The following is a 20,505-nucleotide window of genomic DNA, read 5'->3' as shown; positions in this document are numbered from 1 at the left end:
ATTAATTCTGAATAATGTCTTTTCCAAGTCTTGTGACTTGACTGAGAAAGGACAGGTTTTATTTCAGCATTTACTAGTAAAGGAAGAAAACAGTCAAAAACCCTTACGTGCTGAAAAAGACAAATCTCTACTGGAGTTTATTAGAATCACTCAATAGGGAAAATTAAAATCCTCTGGTCTAGCTCAGAGAAAAGGGATTTCTATTTCCAAAAACACAGACACACCACAAAATCCAAAACTCAGAAAAAATAAGGTGGTGCTTCATTGCACAGTTGCATGTGCTATCACAGTACACAGATCTCATTGCATCAATGTCAGCTATTTGCTGCACTTTCCCCTGCTCTACTTGTCTTAGCACAGAATCCAGCACAGGCAGATGTCAGGACTGATTGTATCCACACAACAAATAACTAATTTTAAATACAGCTATGGGAATTCACGGTAATAAAAACATGAACAAAAAAACCCTGTCATGTGAAAATCCTGCCCTCCCTTAGTCGATGTGTTCCATGTCTCTTTGCCCTGCTGTAAAACCTTGCTGTCATTCAAAGCCCATCTATTCACTGACTTTGCAATCTCTGCTCACATCCTTCGCTTTGTGATAGCTTCAGCTTGCACTTTATTCCTACACAGATAAAATGTATCCTCAGAGAGAACATAAAGAAAAAAGCTCCCACTGTCTCTTTCCCATGCTCATCATCCACAAGTAATTGATTCTGACAAGCAGAGGGAGAGATAGCAGAACATCCCTCCGATTAAGCAAGTTACTTCTTTCTTTCTTTCTTTTAAATTTACTTTTAACAGTAGTGTGGAATCTTGGCTTTCAAACACCGCTTTCAATCTCTGGTTTATCCTCACTGAGGATTTTTCTTGGTCTGAGCCATGATTTTCTTCTCACATGGTCCTGTCTCATAACTCGTCAGTTATGTCTGAGCTAACAAAGGCCTGACTGTGACAGGGGTTCTCACATCTCTGGAATCAGACCAGCACAGGACAGTAGCAGCCCAGAAAAGCTGACACAGGCTTCAGCATGTGCTAATTAATAGAATAAAGCCCCTTCAGGGACTTTGTCCATGCACTTTGGACCAACAGTGAACTTTGCAGCCCATCTCCTCCCAGCAAACGAAGCTGCAATCCCAGCAGCTGTGGTGGGAGGAGGAAAACTTCCTCTGTTTAAGGGTTTTCAGTTCCTCACAGGTAAGAAATCAGGCAGTAAAGGCAAAGTGTGTCAAAATGCAAACCTCAGAATGGAGGTGTAAAATAAATCAGAATGATGGGCACAAGGAGACGCTCCATGATGTTCAAATTCCTGAGCCATCCATACAGAGGAAAGGAACGTAAAGCAATAAAAAAAAAAACCCAGAAAATAAAAAAATACAGTGCATAAAATTCACTGCATACTAAAGGGCTCCTAAAAAGACTTTCCACATATTTCTGCTGACATTTTATATCTGAAGGCAAGAGGCTAAAGAGTGTTCCACAACTCTGTAAATCCACTTCCATCAAATAAAACAAAGTGTTTCCAAAACCTTTAACTCTTACTGCAGGATCTGTCACATGCTAGAGGAGCTGAGAGATTATAGGACCACCCAGTAGGAGAAAGTACCCTTTCCCACATGGTCTCCATTTAAAAAAACACACACACAACTGGAGGATAGGACACAAACTCCCAGCAGGCTTCTTGTTTGTGAGAATGCTTTCAAAAATTAAATCAGTATATGAAATCAAATTACTTTGCTCCTTTTCTGGCTGGGTCCAGCCAAACCTGCCTTGCTTGGTGAAGTTAGCACTGGGGGATTTGAAGGTTGCTAAGGCTCTTCTTCAAGATGACACCCAAGTCATGAGCTTTTCTGCAATCACTGCTCCCATGATTTAGGTCCATGCTAGGCTGGGAAGTAAAGTCACATTTGCACTCAGCTCACTAAAACAAAACAAAACTTGGCAGAGAGAATCCCTTATGACCAAAGAAGTGCAGATAAGAAACCAGAGATCAGAAAAAATCCACTACTCATCTGACAAGAAAGAATAAACTTACACAGTAAGAAATCCCCATAGAGAGCATTTTCCATAAGAAACAGTAGGAGAGAGAATAAGATAAGACCTGAAAAGAAACACCAGTTTCTAGCAGCAGTGGGAAGCTGCAAAAAAATAAAAACAAGTGATTCCAAAAGACCTTTTTAGTGTCTGAGAGTATCCTGTTATTATTATTTATTTATAAAGCACACCGCTGAGTTGCCAACAATGTCACTGCAAGGGAATCACTACACCAAAGTGGGCAGTGACATTCAAAGTGAAGCAAGTGCAGCCCTTGAAGGGTGGCTCCATGATCCACAGGCCTGGGCAGTGCCAAGAGCTTCCATCAGATGAAAAACCAGGCCCCTGAGGCGAGGGAAGGTGACACTGACAGGTCACATAAGAGGTGGCAGCCCCTGCTTAGCTCAGCCCCATCCGCTGGTGGGACCTCTGGAGCCACCACCATCTCCCGGCTGAGCTGCAGCTGGAGCTCCCCACTCCCAGTTTTATGACCCATGTCACACGTGTGCAGTCACATGAAGTTTTTCATATCTAGCTCTGAGAGCCAGAAAGTTTTGTTGGATCTCCATGAGTAACTCCCACAGTGTTTCTGGACAGGGTCCAGCCTACCAACTCTGGTGCAGTAACATGTAGACAGAGTACAGGCATCTACAGAGGTGTTCCTTCATGCTCCAAAATGTACTTTACTCTGTGCATTTGTTAATTAGCAGTATCCAGGAAAGAATGTCAGGTTTAGTATAACAGCTGGCTTGACACAGAGCTACCTCAAAATCAGTTCTTCTTATGAATCACTCAAAGGCTAAAAAGGAGAAAAAGGCAACACAGGCATTTTTCTCTAATTTTTAAATATTTAAAAAAAGATTGTAAATGTTCATTTTGGAAAAAAAGGTGCTTTTTTAACAGCTCTTCAAAAATTAACTACTCAGACTAACATGTGTTAGTAACATGTCTGCAGTAATACAGCATGGAAAGGAAATTTTCCTTTCTAAGTCTCTGCACACCAAATCTCCTGTGCAACTTGGGCAGTCCTCGAACATATTGAAAGGCAAAAAATGTATCTACAGGAACCAAAAGAGAAAGTACACAAACAAGCAGTTTGAGAAAGCAACTCTCAGGACAAGAGGAGTCAAGATTCGGAAGAAATGAATAATCGGCTATAATTTTAAGTTCAAAGCACAAACAAAGCTTATTAAAAAAAAAAGTGCAAGAGCCTTCCAAGAGCTTACAGAAACTGTTTTCAATGAAGACACTGACAGATATTATTTACACCCAGCATAAGAGTGCTTTGGTGGTGAGTGATACCCACTGGCCAAACGATGACATGTGACAGAAGAGAACTAGCATGGCACAAGTTGATGGCGCTCCACTTGACATGTGGGATGTGTTCTGATGTCAGCTAAATTTATGCCATATGCTACAAAGCACAGTGTAGTGTCTGCCTTTTTTGGAACACAAACAACCTGCTGACACTAAATGGAAAGTTCACGGCAGGATTTACATCATCTTTGACCTAATTGTGACAGCCTAGGACAGAACTACTCAGGCTGCTCCTTAGGACTCCAGATTTTTTGGGTGATGCGTGCGTTTGTTGTCCAAACATATTACTCCATATTAGGAAAATTATCACTGTAACCATTTCAGGTGCTGGCACAAGTAACACCCCATTCTGCACTCTGGTAGAAAAAAGCAGGTCTGCACAAATTAAAAACAAAACCCAAGTTGAGGCAGGGCCCCAAAGCAGGCGGAGTAACTGGGTAAATGTTGCCCACATATGTGTCTGACATGCAGATGTTTTTAAATGTCTCCACCCACATCCAGATGGGCACAGCAGGAACACATTATATGAAAAAATGTTTTGGGAGTTGTGCAGAGCCTAGAAAAAATATCAGAAGTGTGAAAATCCTGGCTGTGAAGTTTTGACCTGTCCCCATCTAACACCACAGCCCCAGATATCTGGGCTGGTAACAGAAGCAGGGCAGAAGCAGACTAAAACATGATCAAATGGTTTGACTGAGTTAAGCCTCAAACAAACCCAAAATATCTTACTAACTTTCCCAATAGACTTTTTCCCAGCTCGACCATCTTTAGTTTTCACTTCCTGTAAAGCCTCACACCTCCTATCCAGAGTGCAGCTTTGTCATCTCACAATTTTCTTTGATAGAGCTTATTTAGCTTGATTTTCTTGATGAGGGAAGTGCAAAGGATCAGAACTGAAGCTGGAGAACAAGAATTCACCATCTTTATAAATTCATGTGCTGCCAAGGTGAGTCTGAACAAGAGGCAGAAGTAGTGATGCAGCTCTACCTTACCAGGAACCAGAACACAGATAAAAGTGAAATTATGTTGGGGAGGAGGGAAAGCCGAGTCAACTTTGAGATAATAAATGAGCAAAACCAGCACCAGTCTCCTTATGGCAAGTTTTTGGTGCTCCCAGGCATAGAAGTGAAGATACCCACACACCAGCAGTGTGATGTACTCATTTACAGGAGTTAGCTGTAAACCAGTTGCCAAGTAATTTGCTGGCTGTGCCAATTACATGTCAGAACCCGCCAGACAGATCTTACAGCAACAATTGTGGAGAATCACAACTGTGCTGTCTCTCTCTTAAAAGCAGTTGACTAAATAACCATGTTTTTCTGGGAAAGATTAGACGTCAATTTGTTTTCTTTTCCGGCTCAAACAGGAGTAGCACAAAGCTCTGTGTTGGTTTCCGAGGAGGTCCCCACCTCCCACAGTCCCTTTCACAAGTAAGAAACCTTTCAGTGGGCCCCCAAAAGAGTTTGCAAAGAGGAAAGGTTACTTAAGTGAATCTTCATTTAATTTAATTGAATTTTAATTCAATTTTTTACCTCAATAAAATTATCCAACACTAAATTATCAAATATATACTTTAAAAAGCAGAAATTTTCAATTTGTGCAAAAATACCTCAGGAATAGCCGGTGACTTCAAGAAAATAAAGTGAAAACACTGAACTGTTTATGAGTTTCAGCAATCAATTTTAAAAATTGAGTAAATCACAGCACAGGACACATTCTAAACATGTTTGTTGCAGGTTTTTTCCGGGGAGACATTACCTCACACTGAAGAATATTTTTGTGAAATTAGAAGAAATAATTAAAAAATAAAAATGGGAGATGGAGAAAAGAAATTGATTCTCACCAACAGTGTAAGAATTCCAGTTCCTGCTTCTGGAATGATTAATTTCATCTCCACTACTTCATTTATTCTAAAAATGGATTACTTACATTTCCAAGCATTTTATAACATACATACACGTGAATACTACAAAATGCTAAGAGGAAACACTGAAAGCAGCCCTTTTAAATATTCCTCCCAACTGTTCTTCATGAAATTTGATGCACTCTGGGCAAAGAGAATTTCATGCCTCGTGTGAAAGATGGAAGAAGGTGTTCGAAGTCACAATGGGAGACACTGGCAACCCCACAGCACCCTGAGCACAAGCCCTTGAAAAGCCCAGGGCTCCCTCAGATCCAGCCTCGGGCTGCAGTGGGCACAGACAGCAAAGGCTGCTGTAAAGGCACCTCCTAGGAAAGGCTGGGCCATCCTCCTGGGTGAAAGCCTTTTTATTAGGGTAGGAGCATCACTAAGAACATGGCACAAGAAATATCTTATTTGGCAAGTGTTCCCAGAGTTTCTAGAGGTATATCCTATTTCAAATAGAGGGTAACAAACACTGCTGGATCCCACAGTGAAGTCCTATTGACAAATGCAGTCTCTCTGTGAGGAATTCTTCTGTTCCAGAGGCAGCAGATGCACTCTGTGTTGACACGACTGGCATTGGAACTGCGGCATACACAGAAGTCACATAAAACCCACAGCAAAGTCCAGATCATATATTAATGTTGCTATAATCCATGCACCAGTCTTCTGCCAAATGTGTCAGATTTTCCTCTATAATAGAGCTATTTTTCTCACTGGGCCATATCCTGCATTTTTGAGTCGCACACATTTTAGACATTTAACAGAGCAACAACCACTTGCAGAGAAAGAAAACTAATTGCAATAACATATCCATTCTCTATAAACTGCTCTGTTCATAAAACAAGTTTGCAATATTGCTTTGCTAACGAGACATGGGCAAGGCTGGCAAGCCTCAAATATTATAAGTCTCTACTTTTACATAACTCTAATAAATAAAAAATACATCTAAAAACATAGATTGCCAGTAAAAGATTCAAAAAATCAGTTCATGCAACCACAGTACTCACCCATACAAGACAGACCCTATACATTCACACCTGCCATTCCAGGCTGGATCCCATAAAATGTCCAATTTTCTCCTTAACAGAGATTATATGGGACTCCGAAAAGGAATAAAATGAAATGGAAGGCTCTGCAATTTCATCACGTCCTCACAGATACACTTAAGTTAAGAAAGCTGTAGCTACAATAACTAGGTTCATTAATTTTTACACACATAAATAGAAGAGTGAACGAATTTTATTGACCTTTTATCTATATAGAAAAATATCCATGGCTAAAGCAGTGAGGAAATTGTGTCTTCCTGAAAAGGTGAGTTATCTACAATTCATTTGACAGCACTTGCAGATATATCTAAGCCGATAAATAAAATGAAAAACAATCTCAAAATGCCCGCTCAAGAGCAAAGTGCCTCACAAAAAAGGCCCCATTTAGATTCACACCGTGAACATACCTGGCAGATTCCACTGATGCACATATCCAAGGATTCAATATTGCAACGAGTTCCATCTAGCACTTTTGGGGCAAGCTCCACCACCAAGTTCTTTCCCAGAGCTTGACATTTCAGGGCACACGGTGCAGTAGGATCATTATACACAGGGATCCACTCGTAAAAGTGTCCCTGGTATTTGACATCATTGTAGGCTGAACACTGTTGTGCTCTAAAGTCACCAACATCTGAAGGGCAGTCCTGAAAACAAACCAAAAAATATTTTTTTTAAGCTAGGAAGTACTTTGCATTTGCAGTAAAGTTATCTGATGAATAACACAGAAGCTCTTCAGGCAGGCTTGGTTCAAGAACTGATCTGCTTTGACAAAGATGCCACACTACAAAGTTTTACTGGGTATGTTAAAACAATCTATGTTGCTTAATCCATTGCTTGGAGTGCAAGTACAGAATATCATGCATATTCCAGCAATAACAACATAACTGATATGAGAGGATAATTAAAAATGCTAATTTTTATGACACCAGGTAGTACAATTAAAGTCTGGTTCTATAGTAAGAATTATCTTCAAAAGGAATCTATGTATTTTAAGTGACTATAAGGAGATGTGTGATATTTTATATTCCTCTTTTCAGTAGCTTTTCCCACTAATGGATTTCGGAGGGCTCTATACTCATTCATCAATTCACATATCAGACTAATGAAAGAGGTGTTAATGCTACATATAAATAAAAAAATAAAATTTGTCTAATTAAATGTTCAGCTCTGCTTGCAAAAGGGACAAGATCATTATGAGGAAGTTTCACAGTGCTTAGTCCTGTAGTCTAATTATAAAGCACCTTCACCACCTCATGGAAGCAGTAAGGCTTATTTTGTTGGAATAAAATAAACTTCAAACTGGTAACAATTGATCATGCATTTCCAGTTCTAATGAGACAGCTCCGTACCTTCTCCCACAGAGAGCCTCAGCACACACAGCTGAAAGACCAAATACGAGAACTGCTTCAAATAAAATGTTCTAAAATATTTTTTCTACATAAAGCATTGCACCCGAACAATGATGTTAATGTTAAACCACGGTGACAGCAATGGAGATGAATACTGATTGATTTGAAAATAACTTTGGTAAAGTACTGGCAAAGGAGTTACTGTGTCAAACAATTCCTCACTACAGACTTCATTTGAAAGTATGTCCAGTGTCAGAGAGCCCATATGCCAGACTGAAAGGATATTCTTCCAAGAATTCCAACTGCACATATAAGCCAGATGTGAGGCTGATTTTAACAAAGTTTTGTTTTCATTGGATGGAAGACTGAAAGATTGTGATGTGTCAGCCGCACTCATGGAACTTATTACTAAGTATTAGTTAACAATACTGATCCCAAACACAGCTTCAACCTTATCAGTGAACTGAACCTGCCCCAAATAAAGCTGACAAAATAGCAAGTGTGCTACACAGGAATGGGGGGTAAAATACACAGGAGAAAGGTTTGAATTTCAGTCCAATGCCCCCAACAATACTGCACTCAGCTTGGGGTTTTTTTCACTGTGGCAAACAGTAGTCTAGAGCTCTCTCTGAATTAGTTGTGATCTATGTAAAATGCCTTTAAAAATCAGTATTCTATCTACTGACCAACACATTGAGTTTTTGCAGCTGAGCACTGAGCAATTCACTGAGCTTTCCCAGATAAAATTTTCAGCTCTGCTTAGTGCTACACCTTACAGTGACAATAATTCAGAATGATACTAACACATTTTGTACTATTTTTAATCTGGGATAATGCTAGTTTGAGCCATACTTTTTGAACCTATACAATCATGGAATAAGACACAGGGAGTGTTTTACCTCTACAAAATCCCTTAAGTGAGAGCTTCTACAAATGTCAAGTAAATACTGTGAGAAGCCACACATATTCACTGCAGTGTCACTCCCGAGAAATTCACCAAGTTTGCACTGGTGTAAATGAGAGCAGAATTGTGGCTCTGACTAATCTGTCACCTCTCATTTTCCACAACAGCAGGTCTAAAAAGCAGAGAGGACTTCAGAGTTCATATGGATACCATATGGTTCCCTTCCACCAATGTAAACAGAGGAGCAGCTAAGGATCAAAATAATAGTAAGTGGACATTAGATTCAGGTAAAGTTATATTTGGGAGCAGTGTTACTCAGCCATGCACAGCTACATTTTCATCACAAAGAATTAAAGAGCAATCCATAAAACAGGCAGAGTGATGGCCTTCAGCTGAGGTCTGACAGGCTGTTGTTACAATCCATTATCACTGGGTGTTGATGTGATGCCAAGACACAAACACCACAAAGTCAGGATGTCAACCCTTGGTTACTGTATGTTTCTCATTGATTCGACACAATGCAGCTCCTTCCTTCCACTCCCCTCCTGGCTGCTTCAGAGCAAGTGAATTCTCATCTCCCTATTGTCTTTTGGCATCTTCAAAGAACACAAAGTGATTCTGGCAGCTCGATTCACATGCCAGCTCCACCTGCTTTATGTTTGAGCTCTGTTCAAAAGCAGGAGCATGAAAAGAGCATCACAGAGGGGCATCAAAGAGCTGAAATTATTATCATTTGCATTATATAAGAATTTGGATGGCAACCAAGTCCAGATTGGGATTCAGGGAAGAATAAATATTTGTGTAAAGAAAGGAGTTTAAAGAGGACAACAACTAAGCACAGAATGAATGCAATCAAGAAAACAAGAGGACTTGTAAACATCAGTTTAATTCCATTAGACTGGGTTGGAAAAGTGAAAGGTAGTTTAAAAAACAGAAAGGAAAAGGCATGGCAAAGATGTGAGGGGCACACAAGGGTGAACCATGTTGGGGAAGTGGGCAAGGTCATATCAGACAAAAATACATGGGCCCCAGCCCTCATCTTGTTTGTGCATCTCTTTGTTTTCAATCTATTTCAGACACCAATCAATTCATTGCAGCATTCCCTCCTTCCTCGCAATATTTCACTTTTTTTTTCTTATTATATATTATTAAATATTATTTTCTTCTCATTATATATTATTATATATCAATATTTCTTTATTATTATTATTATTATTATTAATAATTTCAGGATTTCTCCAATTTCTTAATTTCAGCAAGAGCTTTTTGTCTCACGCTCAATCCACCGAAGCATGGCCAGGCCATTTGTAGGTTCATACACTGCATAAGGAGCTGAAAACATATCTATGAGGTCTAATACATGAAAATGCTGGCAAAAATAATCACAGCCAGACCTTGCAGTGGAATGAAGCGTATTTATGACATGATTTATGAACATATTAGACAGATCTGAAAAAGATGCTTTAGACATGACTACCATGCAGATTAAAAACACACACATATATATATATATATATTCCCATTCTTTTTGTGACAGATGATTAAAAACTACTGCATCCAAGGGCTGGCTTCTTATGAAATGTATCTCTGAGTTTTGGCAATGAGCACCCTCAGCCTTTGAAAACAAAGCTGACCTGGGAAATCTGTATCTTTGGAGGCAATGTTCATGTGCAAAATATGAAGGTTGCATCAGACCCTGTGACTCTTGCCAACAATTACTCCACTGAAAAAAGCACAAAAGAGAAGGCAAGAAAATTCCCAGTAAAAATGATGACACCAAAGAAAGTCTAGCCCTTTGTCTAGTTTTATTCTTTGAATCTCATTTTGTTGAAACCCAGCCAAAACTGATGAAGTCATTGTTTTGTTTTCTTTTTGAAATTAGCTTCAGGTTCTATGTTTTTCCTACACAGTTTTCAGGCCACATCTAAGTAGAATCAAGATACCTGAGCTGGAAACTACTCCAGCCAAGGGAGCCTTATGGTGCATCAGCATTATAAATATAAAATAAATAAATGAACAGATTAGAGAGAAACTACATAACTCAAGGTGAAATATTATAGTCTAAAGTAGACACAGTACAGTCAAGATTTTCTGAATGGGATAAATTAGGTGGTTATGTGGATGCTGGGACAATTACAGATGAATGTGCTGAACAAGTGTGAGCATTATCTGCATATAATAAAAGTTTATAATGGAATTAAACATGGGGCTATCTTTTACAAAATAGTGCTTTTTCTGACTGTAGAAAAATCACTCAGGCAAAAATATAACCAACTTTTTGGCACACAAGAATGTGAAATTTATGGGGAAATGGCCCAAATAACTTGTTCTGTGAATAGGACCCTAAAGGATTAACTTAAACACTTCCACATAGTGCACATCATAGCATTAGAATGTAACACTATATACAAAAATTGAAATTTAAAAAAAAGGGGGCAAGAAAGACTGAAAATCTCATTGAACAACATACAATAGATGGTTTATTTCTCTAAAGTTTCTATATGGAAGGCTGAAAGCACACATGCAGTTTTAGGAAATCATGCAGCTGGCATCTCAGTTATGATAGAAAGATAAGCAGGCTACACATATGCCTTAATCTTAGCAATTATTTTGTTGCTAAGACCTTGAATTAATTTTTTGATTGAAATATCACTAATATTATTCTGGAACTATGCTCGGGTTCAATGAACTTACTACTATTCCATTACAAATCCACATGAAACCAATTTTCTGGTAAAATGATTCTTGTTCTTTTCATTAGAATGACACACATATTAAGTTGTGCTTCATTTGTACTCCCCAATATAGATGTTAGTGGTGTAATGTATCATGTAGCAAAATTACATTTGCAGACAGCTTTACACTGGGTATTTATACCAAATGTCTCATGTGGTTACCAGTAATACCTATTAATATGGAAAGAAGCTAGTATAAACGCTTTAATTTTCAAACTACAGTTTCACTCCTATAGTGAGAAGCATTGTTTAGAAATAATGCTTTTGGGAAAATTATATAATTTGAAACTAAACTGGCCTAGTAGTCTCAGATTTACATTAGGTGTAAGGTCCTGTTTCAAGGTTAACTCAGATCTAATGTGGGGCTGGAATTCAGCGATGCCAATTTCAAAGATCAACTGTATTAACAGTGGAAATCTCATTAAATACATTTTTCTCAAGAGTTCTTCATTATCTGACCCATAATCTAGGAAAAACCATTCCTGAGAGATTCTGACTGTATCTGAACTGAAATGGAAACCTGATCCCTTTCAGACATGCCCCAAAAGCAGAACTGTAAAGGCAGTTTCCTGTCTGGAAATTAACATTTGAATCATCATAAATTCAAACAGATTCCCATACAAGGCGCCTGCCACTTATCGCTTTTAAATAAGTCCTAAAGTTAAAAAACAGGCTCCAGTGACTTCAGATAAACTCTCTGGGAGTTCCAAGAGGATATGGAAATCATCTTAATTTTCTCAATGCTGAAGCACAAAGTGCCTTCATTTCCATCAGCTTTCTACTGCATAAATCTTAAATCTAAGATGACCTCTTTGCACTCCTGCAGGAAGCTGCAGCGCACAGGATCCAGCAGGCAGAGGTGTATTACTGTGTACAGTGCACACAAGCAGACATTTAGATAAGCAGTGGAGCACTCAGGGGCAGTTTGCTCATTGCTTACATCCTCACTGGCTGCACGTTATCTTATCACACAGCTTTTAAAGATCATGGTATTTTTTGCAGGTAGCATTTTTATTTATGAGCGCAGGCCATCATGCACCAAGCTGCTGGGCCTTTTCTTCTGAAAGGGCAAGGGACAGGGTTTGTCTCCAGAACCTGATTTATGCATGTCCTGGGACTGATTCATTTATCACTTCCCCTTGCCTCTGCCAGCAGGAACTTCGGCTGCGTGGTGGAAAATCCATCCAACCCTGAGGAGCAGAGTGTAGAGCAACTCAAGGTGTGAGCAAGCCTTGTTCTCAAGGAGGGCAGGAGCCAACTGGCACACCAGACGCTGTCGGTGTGGCAAACTGAAGCATGTTCTCCTAGGAGATGCATTGAGTCAATATATTTACTGGGCAACTTCCAGTGTCTTAAGGAGAACATGTCACACTCCACAGCTGCCTGCTGCTGGCAACAACCACGGGATTGGTAATGGCTGAGCATCCCCTGCTCTTGTCTGGGTATAATTAAACCCAAAGGAAATTCAGGCCTCACCTTTTAGTACTGTTATTAATTACTTATCTACCTGGTGTCTCTGCTGGAATAGGTCCCATGACTGCCACATTGTACTGCAAGGTAAGCCGTGCAAGGGGCTGAGTGCAGACCACAAACCACCCTGAATGACTGTGTTTGCACACGTGTTATGTAGACCAACAGCACCACAAAGTCCTGCCCGAGCTGCTCACCTTGGACAGCCTAGACCTGGGGTGAAGGGCAGTAGCTGTTTAAACAGCACAAAGCAGGACTACAAATCAGTGGAACACGAGTCATGAAGTTTGCTGTGTGTGAATGGTTTTTATAAAACATGTCCATAAAAATGAAATAAAAATAAAATGTGATTGCATCACAGTAACAGCAACTGTATGGTCAAAACTCCAGCTTCACACTCACTCATGGAAATTGTCTGTGCCAGTGCACCTAAATATGCATGTGCTTGCATACAGACATATAAACATAAAAAACAATATAAATGGGTTTAGGCAAACAGAGGGAATATAAGGAGTAATTATCCTATTTAAGATCTAAAAGGGACCCAGGCACCCCTTGCTCACATGAAGAGTGCCACTATATCACTAATGATCACAAATGATCCAGAGCTCAGTTTAATGCTTCATCTAAAAGACAGCACCCCCAGGAAAACCACTTGCTAGTTTAAGACAAGAACTGATTTGTTAATCCTCCAAAATGTGTAACTCTCCTAATAAGTGATATAAAACATTCTGAATCACAATTGGCACTATAATTTCAAAGGAAAATGTCCATTTGGGAAGTCTAAATTTGAGACCTCATGGTGTCATGCAGACTGAAATGTTTAAAAATGGTAATAATGATGGAAAGAAAATTATGCACCATAAGGTTTTAAATAAGAAGCAGCATTTCTTAAACTTTAACACATTTTTGAATGAGTAAAACAGGATTAAAGGCCAGACTCACGTTACTACTGCAGGTTTTGTATCGAATATTCCGACCTTCACAGTTCCTAAAAAAAAGGGTAAAAATGGTTACACTGTATAACAGCAAAACACAACCTTGCCTGTTTCACAGCTAGTTATTCTCTCGAAAATTAGACTTTTATTGCTACTGCCCTACCATAATCTGGACTCAAAATACAAAGTTTATATACAAAGGGGATCTGGGGATTCAACTCGTTACACTGCTGTCTCTCTTCAGCAAAGAACGTGTGACTTTCCCTGTAAGCCCAATTTACTGCAAACCTTATGAAAAACATAAGGTGTGAAAAGTGCCTCTCTAAGCCTGATCTATGCTGATTACAACCAAATTATTTCTAATAAATGGGATGCAACCTAGAGGAGAAGATTAGAATATGTGATTCATAATTTTAAATTAAATAGAATTCTCATGGACTGCATGCATAATGTGCCCAGTGCATGTGAATCCTGAAATCCAGGCAATTCAGACCCTCTGTTGTTAGTAGCAGAAATAACAGGCATATAATAGAGTCATGGTTATTTATTGTGGTCTCATAAATCTGGGGAGGTTGCGTTTCACACCTTTTTTTAAAGATACACTCTGCCAAGCTTCTCAATAATGAACCAGCACTTTTGCACAGTGTAAGATATTCTTCTATGTTAAAAATGGCAAAATCAAGCCTTTGAAAGAAGTGAAAACATATTTCAAATGACTGGACAAGCAATTAGAGTTAGTGATTTCTCTAAAATCAGGAGCAGTGTTTTGGAATAATCCCTTCATACCAAAAGGATGTGCCTTACATTAAAGAATGAGTGCACATATAGCTGGTAATTTACATTTCTTAGACTAAATTTTCTGCTTCTTGCATGAAAATTGATAATAAATAACATTTTTTTTTATAATGTGTGAGAGGGATTGAAAAATAGCATTTGAAAAGGAAAAAAAAATGGATGCCTGAAGCAAGAATTCAACCAGCTCAAATTACAAGTCTCAAATTTCCAATCTTTTGCAAGACTCACTGCATCACAACATGCAAGTTAAAAATGTTTACGATATATACAAACAGGAAAACTTTGTTTCACAATTGTGTGTCTCCTGGACATTACTACAAAAATCAAACATAGAAAAAACCTTTTAAACTCTACATTTGTCAAAGTATGGAAAACACATGTTTTTCACAGGGGAACACATTAAAAATATTAATAAAACCACAGTGGAATTTATACTGCTAGAATTTACTGAGCTTGTTTCACAGTCCCTAATACATTGGTAGAGTATCAAGGCTTCTTACTGGAACTGTTACTTTTCTCAAAGATTTTTGTGCATTTTTCACTAAAAGAAACAGGCAGTGCTTTAATCAATCATCTTCAGCTCTGTATTTCACACAGTGTGCCCTTAACTAGCACATCATGCTCCAAACCTTAAGAAAAAGTGAATTCCTGGATGATACTGCATTTAACTTAAAAAATCTCAACTAAATAAAAATTTCAACACAACCATCGGTTTTAAAAATGTTTAAAAATAGTTCAAGTAAAACAAGCAATTATGGATGCCAGCACAGATGCCTCAAAGCTGGCTGGGACCTCTTCTTGCCTGACTACAGGCCTCGTGCATTACTCTACTTTTAGGATTGTCCCAACAAATCCTACACTAGCCCAGTTTTACTACTGAGGTGAAAGGCTTTCACTGCATGTGCTGTTCTCTTCAAGCCACACTAAGACTCATCCATGAAAACATATGGCTACCAGGACCACTGCAGAGAAAGAACTGGCAGGGAAGAATTGGAGAATCAATTGGAAATCAATTAGAAAAGACCTCTGGGATCATTGAGTCCAACCTGTGAGCCACCACCACCATGTCAATTTAGACCATGGCACCAAGTGCCAGGTCCAGTCTTTCCTTAAACACACCCAGCCAGGGACAGTGTCTGCACCACCTCCCTAGAGAGCCCATTCCAGCGGCTAATTACCCCTTCTGTGAAGAAATTCCTCCTAATGTCCAACCCAAATCTCCCTTGGTGCAATTTGAGACTATGGCCTCTTGTCCTCTCCTTTCCTAACAGAAAGCAGCATTTGATACATCCACATGAGCAGCGGGCACTTGAGCATTATGTCAAACCATGTCCAAGTGCAGGCTAATTTGTACACAGGTAACTCACCATTTGAGTCACATATGAGTAGCATTTGAGAACTCCCCTCTCTAAATACTAAGTAAATCATTCCTGCTATTCCACAGTCGTATTTCATAACATGTTAAAGTTCAGAGTGAAAGCCTAAGTTATTTATCCATTACAAACATGCATTAAAAGCAGTATTTTATAACATTTATCTGTACACAGCACTTGCTCTCAGAAACAGAAGCAACCAGAAGAGGATTGGAAATGTGGCAGAGCTGCAGAACACACACACATCAGCATGTGGCTTACCTGCCATTTAAACATCTCCTTAGAGAGTAGGAGGCTCCCCCTCCACAGGTCCGTGAGCAATCACTCCAGGCCCCCCAGGCATCCCAGGAATCATCCTTATCTTCATCTGAGCGGGTAGTTCTGGAGTTCTACAGGAAAAAAGGAAAAAGGAAAGGAGAGGGGAAAAAAAAATTGTTCTGTATATGTTTTACTGCTTGGCATTAACAGTACCAATTATGTTCCTTTGCTGCTTATTTACCATATTTCAAATTTATTGTTTTAATATATGATAATTATGTGGGCAAAAAGCAGAGTCTTTGAAGATTCAGTGTATATGAGTTTTGCCTCCTGCCAAAGAACTGCTTTGCCCAAACACACTGTCATTCCCAACACCTCTATGCCCAACACACTGTGTAGGAACCAAACAATCTCAAGCACGTGGACAAGGCACCATGTTCAAACAAAATGATGGGCTTGTTACAATGAAACAGAACTTTTAGAATCCTATATTACACCCAGTTTAAGATTAAAACACCAATTTCTCTAACCACCGTGGTGATAGTCTGCACATAAAAATACCGCTAACATAAAGTAATGGCTTTTGGCATCATTATGAAAGCCAGACTGTGGATAAAAGTGAGGCAGTGAGTTATTTTTCTCAGGTGACAGAGAATATTGACCAATATTTACTCTGCCCCAAAAGCATCACAAATGAGAGGACGTGAAGATTTGATCCAAGCTTTAATGAAACAACTATTTACGGCCAATTTTTTTATTCCCATTGACTTCAGTGGTCAACTTGTCAAAAAAAAAAAAGTAAATTGTTTATTAGAGGATTAGCATCTCTGTTTGAAGACTGAATTGCAGAAATTGGTCTAAAAACATCAGTGGCTCCTTAACTTTCTTGCTTTTATAAATTTACAAATTTTACAATCACTTACCGTAAAGCTTTAAAAGCATTCTTAGGCCAATCTACCATTCCAAAAGTTATAGAGCCCAGCTCTGCCAAGATCCCCGAGGAATTTTCACACTGATGTTAGGTTTACTTTATATCAGAAGCCAATTCTGAAACGTCTGACACTGAAAATGGAACCAACTGCCTTCAGTCTTGACAAAAAAATCTCAGCACTTCCCAACAGTCACTCAGCACACGAAAATGAATCAAGATGAACAAAAGAGTCACTTCTTGCAAATTTATGGGTGCAAAATTAGTTTGTCCTCTGCAAGCCCAAAGGAAATGACTGGGTGTTAACATGTTGAGAAATGATTAAACTTGAGATATTAAAAAGGCAACACATGCCACTCTTTTTTAGAATAGCTAGTTTCTTTTGACAAAGTAGTGACAATGCCTAAAACAATCCTAACTTTATCATTGTATTAAAACCAGCCACATGATATTAACAGACAGAATGTCATCTAAAGCCCTAAACAAAGTCCAGTTGTTCACTTCCCAAACTGCTTTGATAAAAGCCATTGTTCTGAACTGTATCTAGTTAAAAAGCTGTAAATACTATGAGGATCAAAGCAGAACTTTATGCCAACAAAGCCTTCTTCAGAATCATTGACTAATTCAGTGCCCACAGTGTTGATTTAAGCTCCAGCTAGTTCAAACTATTTGTCCCATGGGAAAGAGTTAAAGGAGCTTGCACTGACTTAGTAATTTACTAACAAAATAATACTGATTTACTAGCTGTCTGGTTTCATAAACTGTACACATTACAGTTGTCTTCACCATGGCACCAAACTGAAGTAAGATAAAGAAAAGATCACCAACGTCATGATTTACACCAACAAAGCCTTGGAAACTCATTTAGGAATTAAATTGAGAGCTAATTGCAACTGGACACAAAAGGATATTATTGTACATCAGGACTGCATTCACAGCTTGCTTGACTTCAGTTTTTCATGTTTTTATTGTCTTCAGTCATAATTCTAACACGGTTCAGCAGTGAAACTTTGGACCATATTAGAATAGTTTTTCCTTTAGTGGCTTAATTTCACAACAGACGAAGTGCAACACACACAATTTGCATATTCATTGTGGAAGTATTTATGTCCCAGCACAAACATAAATGTGTGCATGGACATGCACATGTGCACCCAAGGATGTAACACAACGAAGCCACAAGTGCTGTAGTGAATCCAGAAAAAATAACTTAAACCAGCTATAAACACAACCTAGATGGTTTGCTGCTCTTTACGTAAAGCTGGGTGGGAAAAGACGTCACACTTCCACTGGACCCAGCCATGCTGGAAGGAGTTGTACCCCATGTGAACACAGGTTTAGATGCAAACATCGCAGCCAGAGCAATAGCTAAGGTTCTGTACCAAGTTTCTGCAGAAATATGGTTTATACGGTAAGGGTAGACTCAAAATATTTCATCCCAATCTAACTCCTTTTGAAAGCAAAAAAGTCACAACACTAAACATGGACCTGGGCAAGGATCACTTGAATCAGGGGGTAAGGGAAAAGAGACTCCTGAGTTTTGAAGCACTTGGTGACATAGGCAGAACCTGAAAGACGGAGATGACAGTCTGCCAAGGTTTCCTCGGGGTCTGAGGCCCAGTAATGTGCAACCTGAGTTCTCTGCTGACAACCCTTAACTGACAGAGACGGTCCTGTCCACAGAGAACTTCACTGAAGTGTGGCACTGGCAGATTTGAACAGAGGGGAAAGTGTTAGTGCCAGTTTCCCTCCTTCTGTCCAGGGCTCTGTTTTTGCTTCTGTCACATATGGGCACACACTGTAACACCATGTTCTGCAAATTATTCCTGTGTATGTGTTCTCAGGCCATACTCGCAACGTACTGCTCAAAGTAACCAAGTATAGCAGAAGTGGGCACTGAGGTAACATAAATGAAATCCAGATGTTAACAGGGCTGATCATTACTCCAAAACAAGGGGATTTTTACTGTCACTTGTAACACCCAGTAAATAACAACAGCTACATTGACACACAATACAAAAATCAAACACAGTGCTGTCAGATGGAGAAAAAAAGATTATTTGGCCAAACTTTTGTTTGGCTGTTATGAAGGATGACATAATTGTCTTGAATTTGGTCATGCAGACTTCAAAGGAGAAGTGGTGCCAGAGAACGAAGGTCAGTTTATGCAGTTCTATTATTATTCAGACATCCATTACATAAGGCTTGGATATGTAAATGTTTAGCATTCAGCATAACAAAGATTCAGCTTCTCAAGAGCAAATGCTCTGATACCTTAAATGTTTGTTTCACAGCGTTTATAGCATACAATTTTTCTTTAAACACAAACAAACATGAGGCAAGTCCACAGTATTTGACACGAGGGTTACTGCAGCAGTATGTGCAATGGAATGTTGAGACCTGGCACACAGATCCATCTGCCAGAGTCCCCAGGTGACAGTCCCTCTGCCATGCACATATCAACACAAATCCTGCCCTGTGACAGCCCCTGAGCACCTCCCCAGGGCCAGGTACCCAGCTCTGTCAGGTCCTGGAAGAGTTTCAGTGTAACCTCTGGGCAGCAGATGTCCCAATGTGACAGAGATCGTGATAGATACATGAGAATGCTCCATTCAAACAGGTTGAAGTGATGTGGCTCACGAAATAAAGTCTTTGACGTTTCAAGTAAGAACTTGGACGTGGAGGAATATTTACCAATACACCTGCTGCTATGCCAGTGTCACTTCAGCTCTCTGGGTGGCTGTGCTTTTGTTTTTCTCATGGCTTCTTACTGAAGTGGTTGGTATTAATCCACGAAGGCTTGCCGAAGTCCGAAGGAGAATCACCAAAAGGAGTTACACTGGCGCAGTTATAGCATATTACTACTTAATAATGCATTTCTTATAATTACATTTCTTATAATTAGATACAGAATTTAGCTTCTTCAGATTAAATTCATCCAAAGGAGAGAACCTGCTGAAGGGTATAAACACCACTTCAGTACCACCAAAGGCCTAAATTAAGCAACACCCAAAGCTCAGTGCTGGCCCTTCTCCCAGGAGCAAATTTCATCCTTGATGGTGTTTTGAACGGAGATGAAGCATTTCCTTTTCATTGCTTCTTCCCAGTCTCACAACCCATAAATACTATTAACACTATCCTGACTTTCAGAGACTTCCAAGGCACAAGGGTACATTGCTCTTCACTAATCTTCATGTGCAGCACTGCACTGTTCCATTTGCTCCTCCTCATGCCTACAACAGCTCCGAACAGAGGTAGCACAAGGAATTATGGCACTGAAGGGAAAAATATCCTGCCTGAGTAGCTCTGTGATGCATTTCCCAGATTCTTCTTTCCAGACACTACACTTGGTGGAAGAGGTATCAAATTGCACTGATGACTGTATCCACGAGCAGGGAAGAACAAGTATTTACCTGCAGATAATCACTGGATATGCCATTCAGCCTCAGAAC

The 20,505-nt window shown here is 39.4% G+C and overlaps 1 protein-coding gene across 4 annotated transcripts in view; it reads right to left on the bottom strand.

Annotated features, from left to right (window-relative positions):
- The window catches only part of ADAMTSL3 (ADAMTS like 3), a 179,968-nt gene that overhangs the window by 79,553 nt on the left and 79,910 nt on the right, over positions 1 to 20,505 (bottom strand). For all 4 annotated transcript variants that reach the window (XM_042039651.1, XM_042039647.1, XM_042039649.1 and 1 more), the window contains exons 4-6: positions 16,129 to 16,256; positions 13,707 to 13,752; positions 6,711 to 6,947 (exon numbers count right to left, since the gene is read on the bottom strand). In XM_042039651.1, coding sequence (XP_041895585.1) covers positions 6,711 to 6,947; positions 13,707 to 13,752; positions 16,129 to 16,256 — 411 coding nt within the window. The remainder of the gene's footprint in view (positions 1 to 6,710; positions 6,948 to 13,706; positions 13,753 to 16,128; positions 16,257 to 20,505) is intronic.

This window comes from Corvus kubaryi, unplaced genomic scaffold (genome assembly GCF_017639235.1).
Source record: "Corvus kubaryi isolate FWS band 111438036 unplaced genomic scaffold, C.kubaryi_AGA036_p1.0 37394, whole genome shotgun sequence".
NCBI classification, from domain to species: Eukaryota; Metazoa; Chordata; class Aves; order Passeriformes; family Corvidae; genus Corvus; species Corvus kubaryi.
This window is presented reverse-complemented; position numbering and strand designations above follow the sequence as displayed.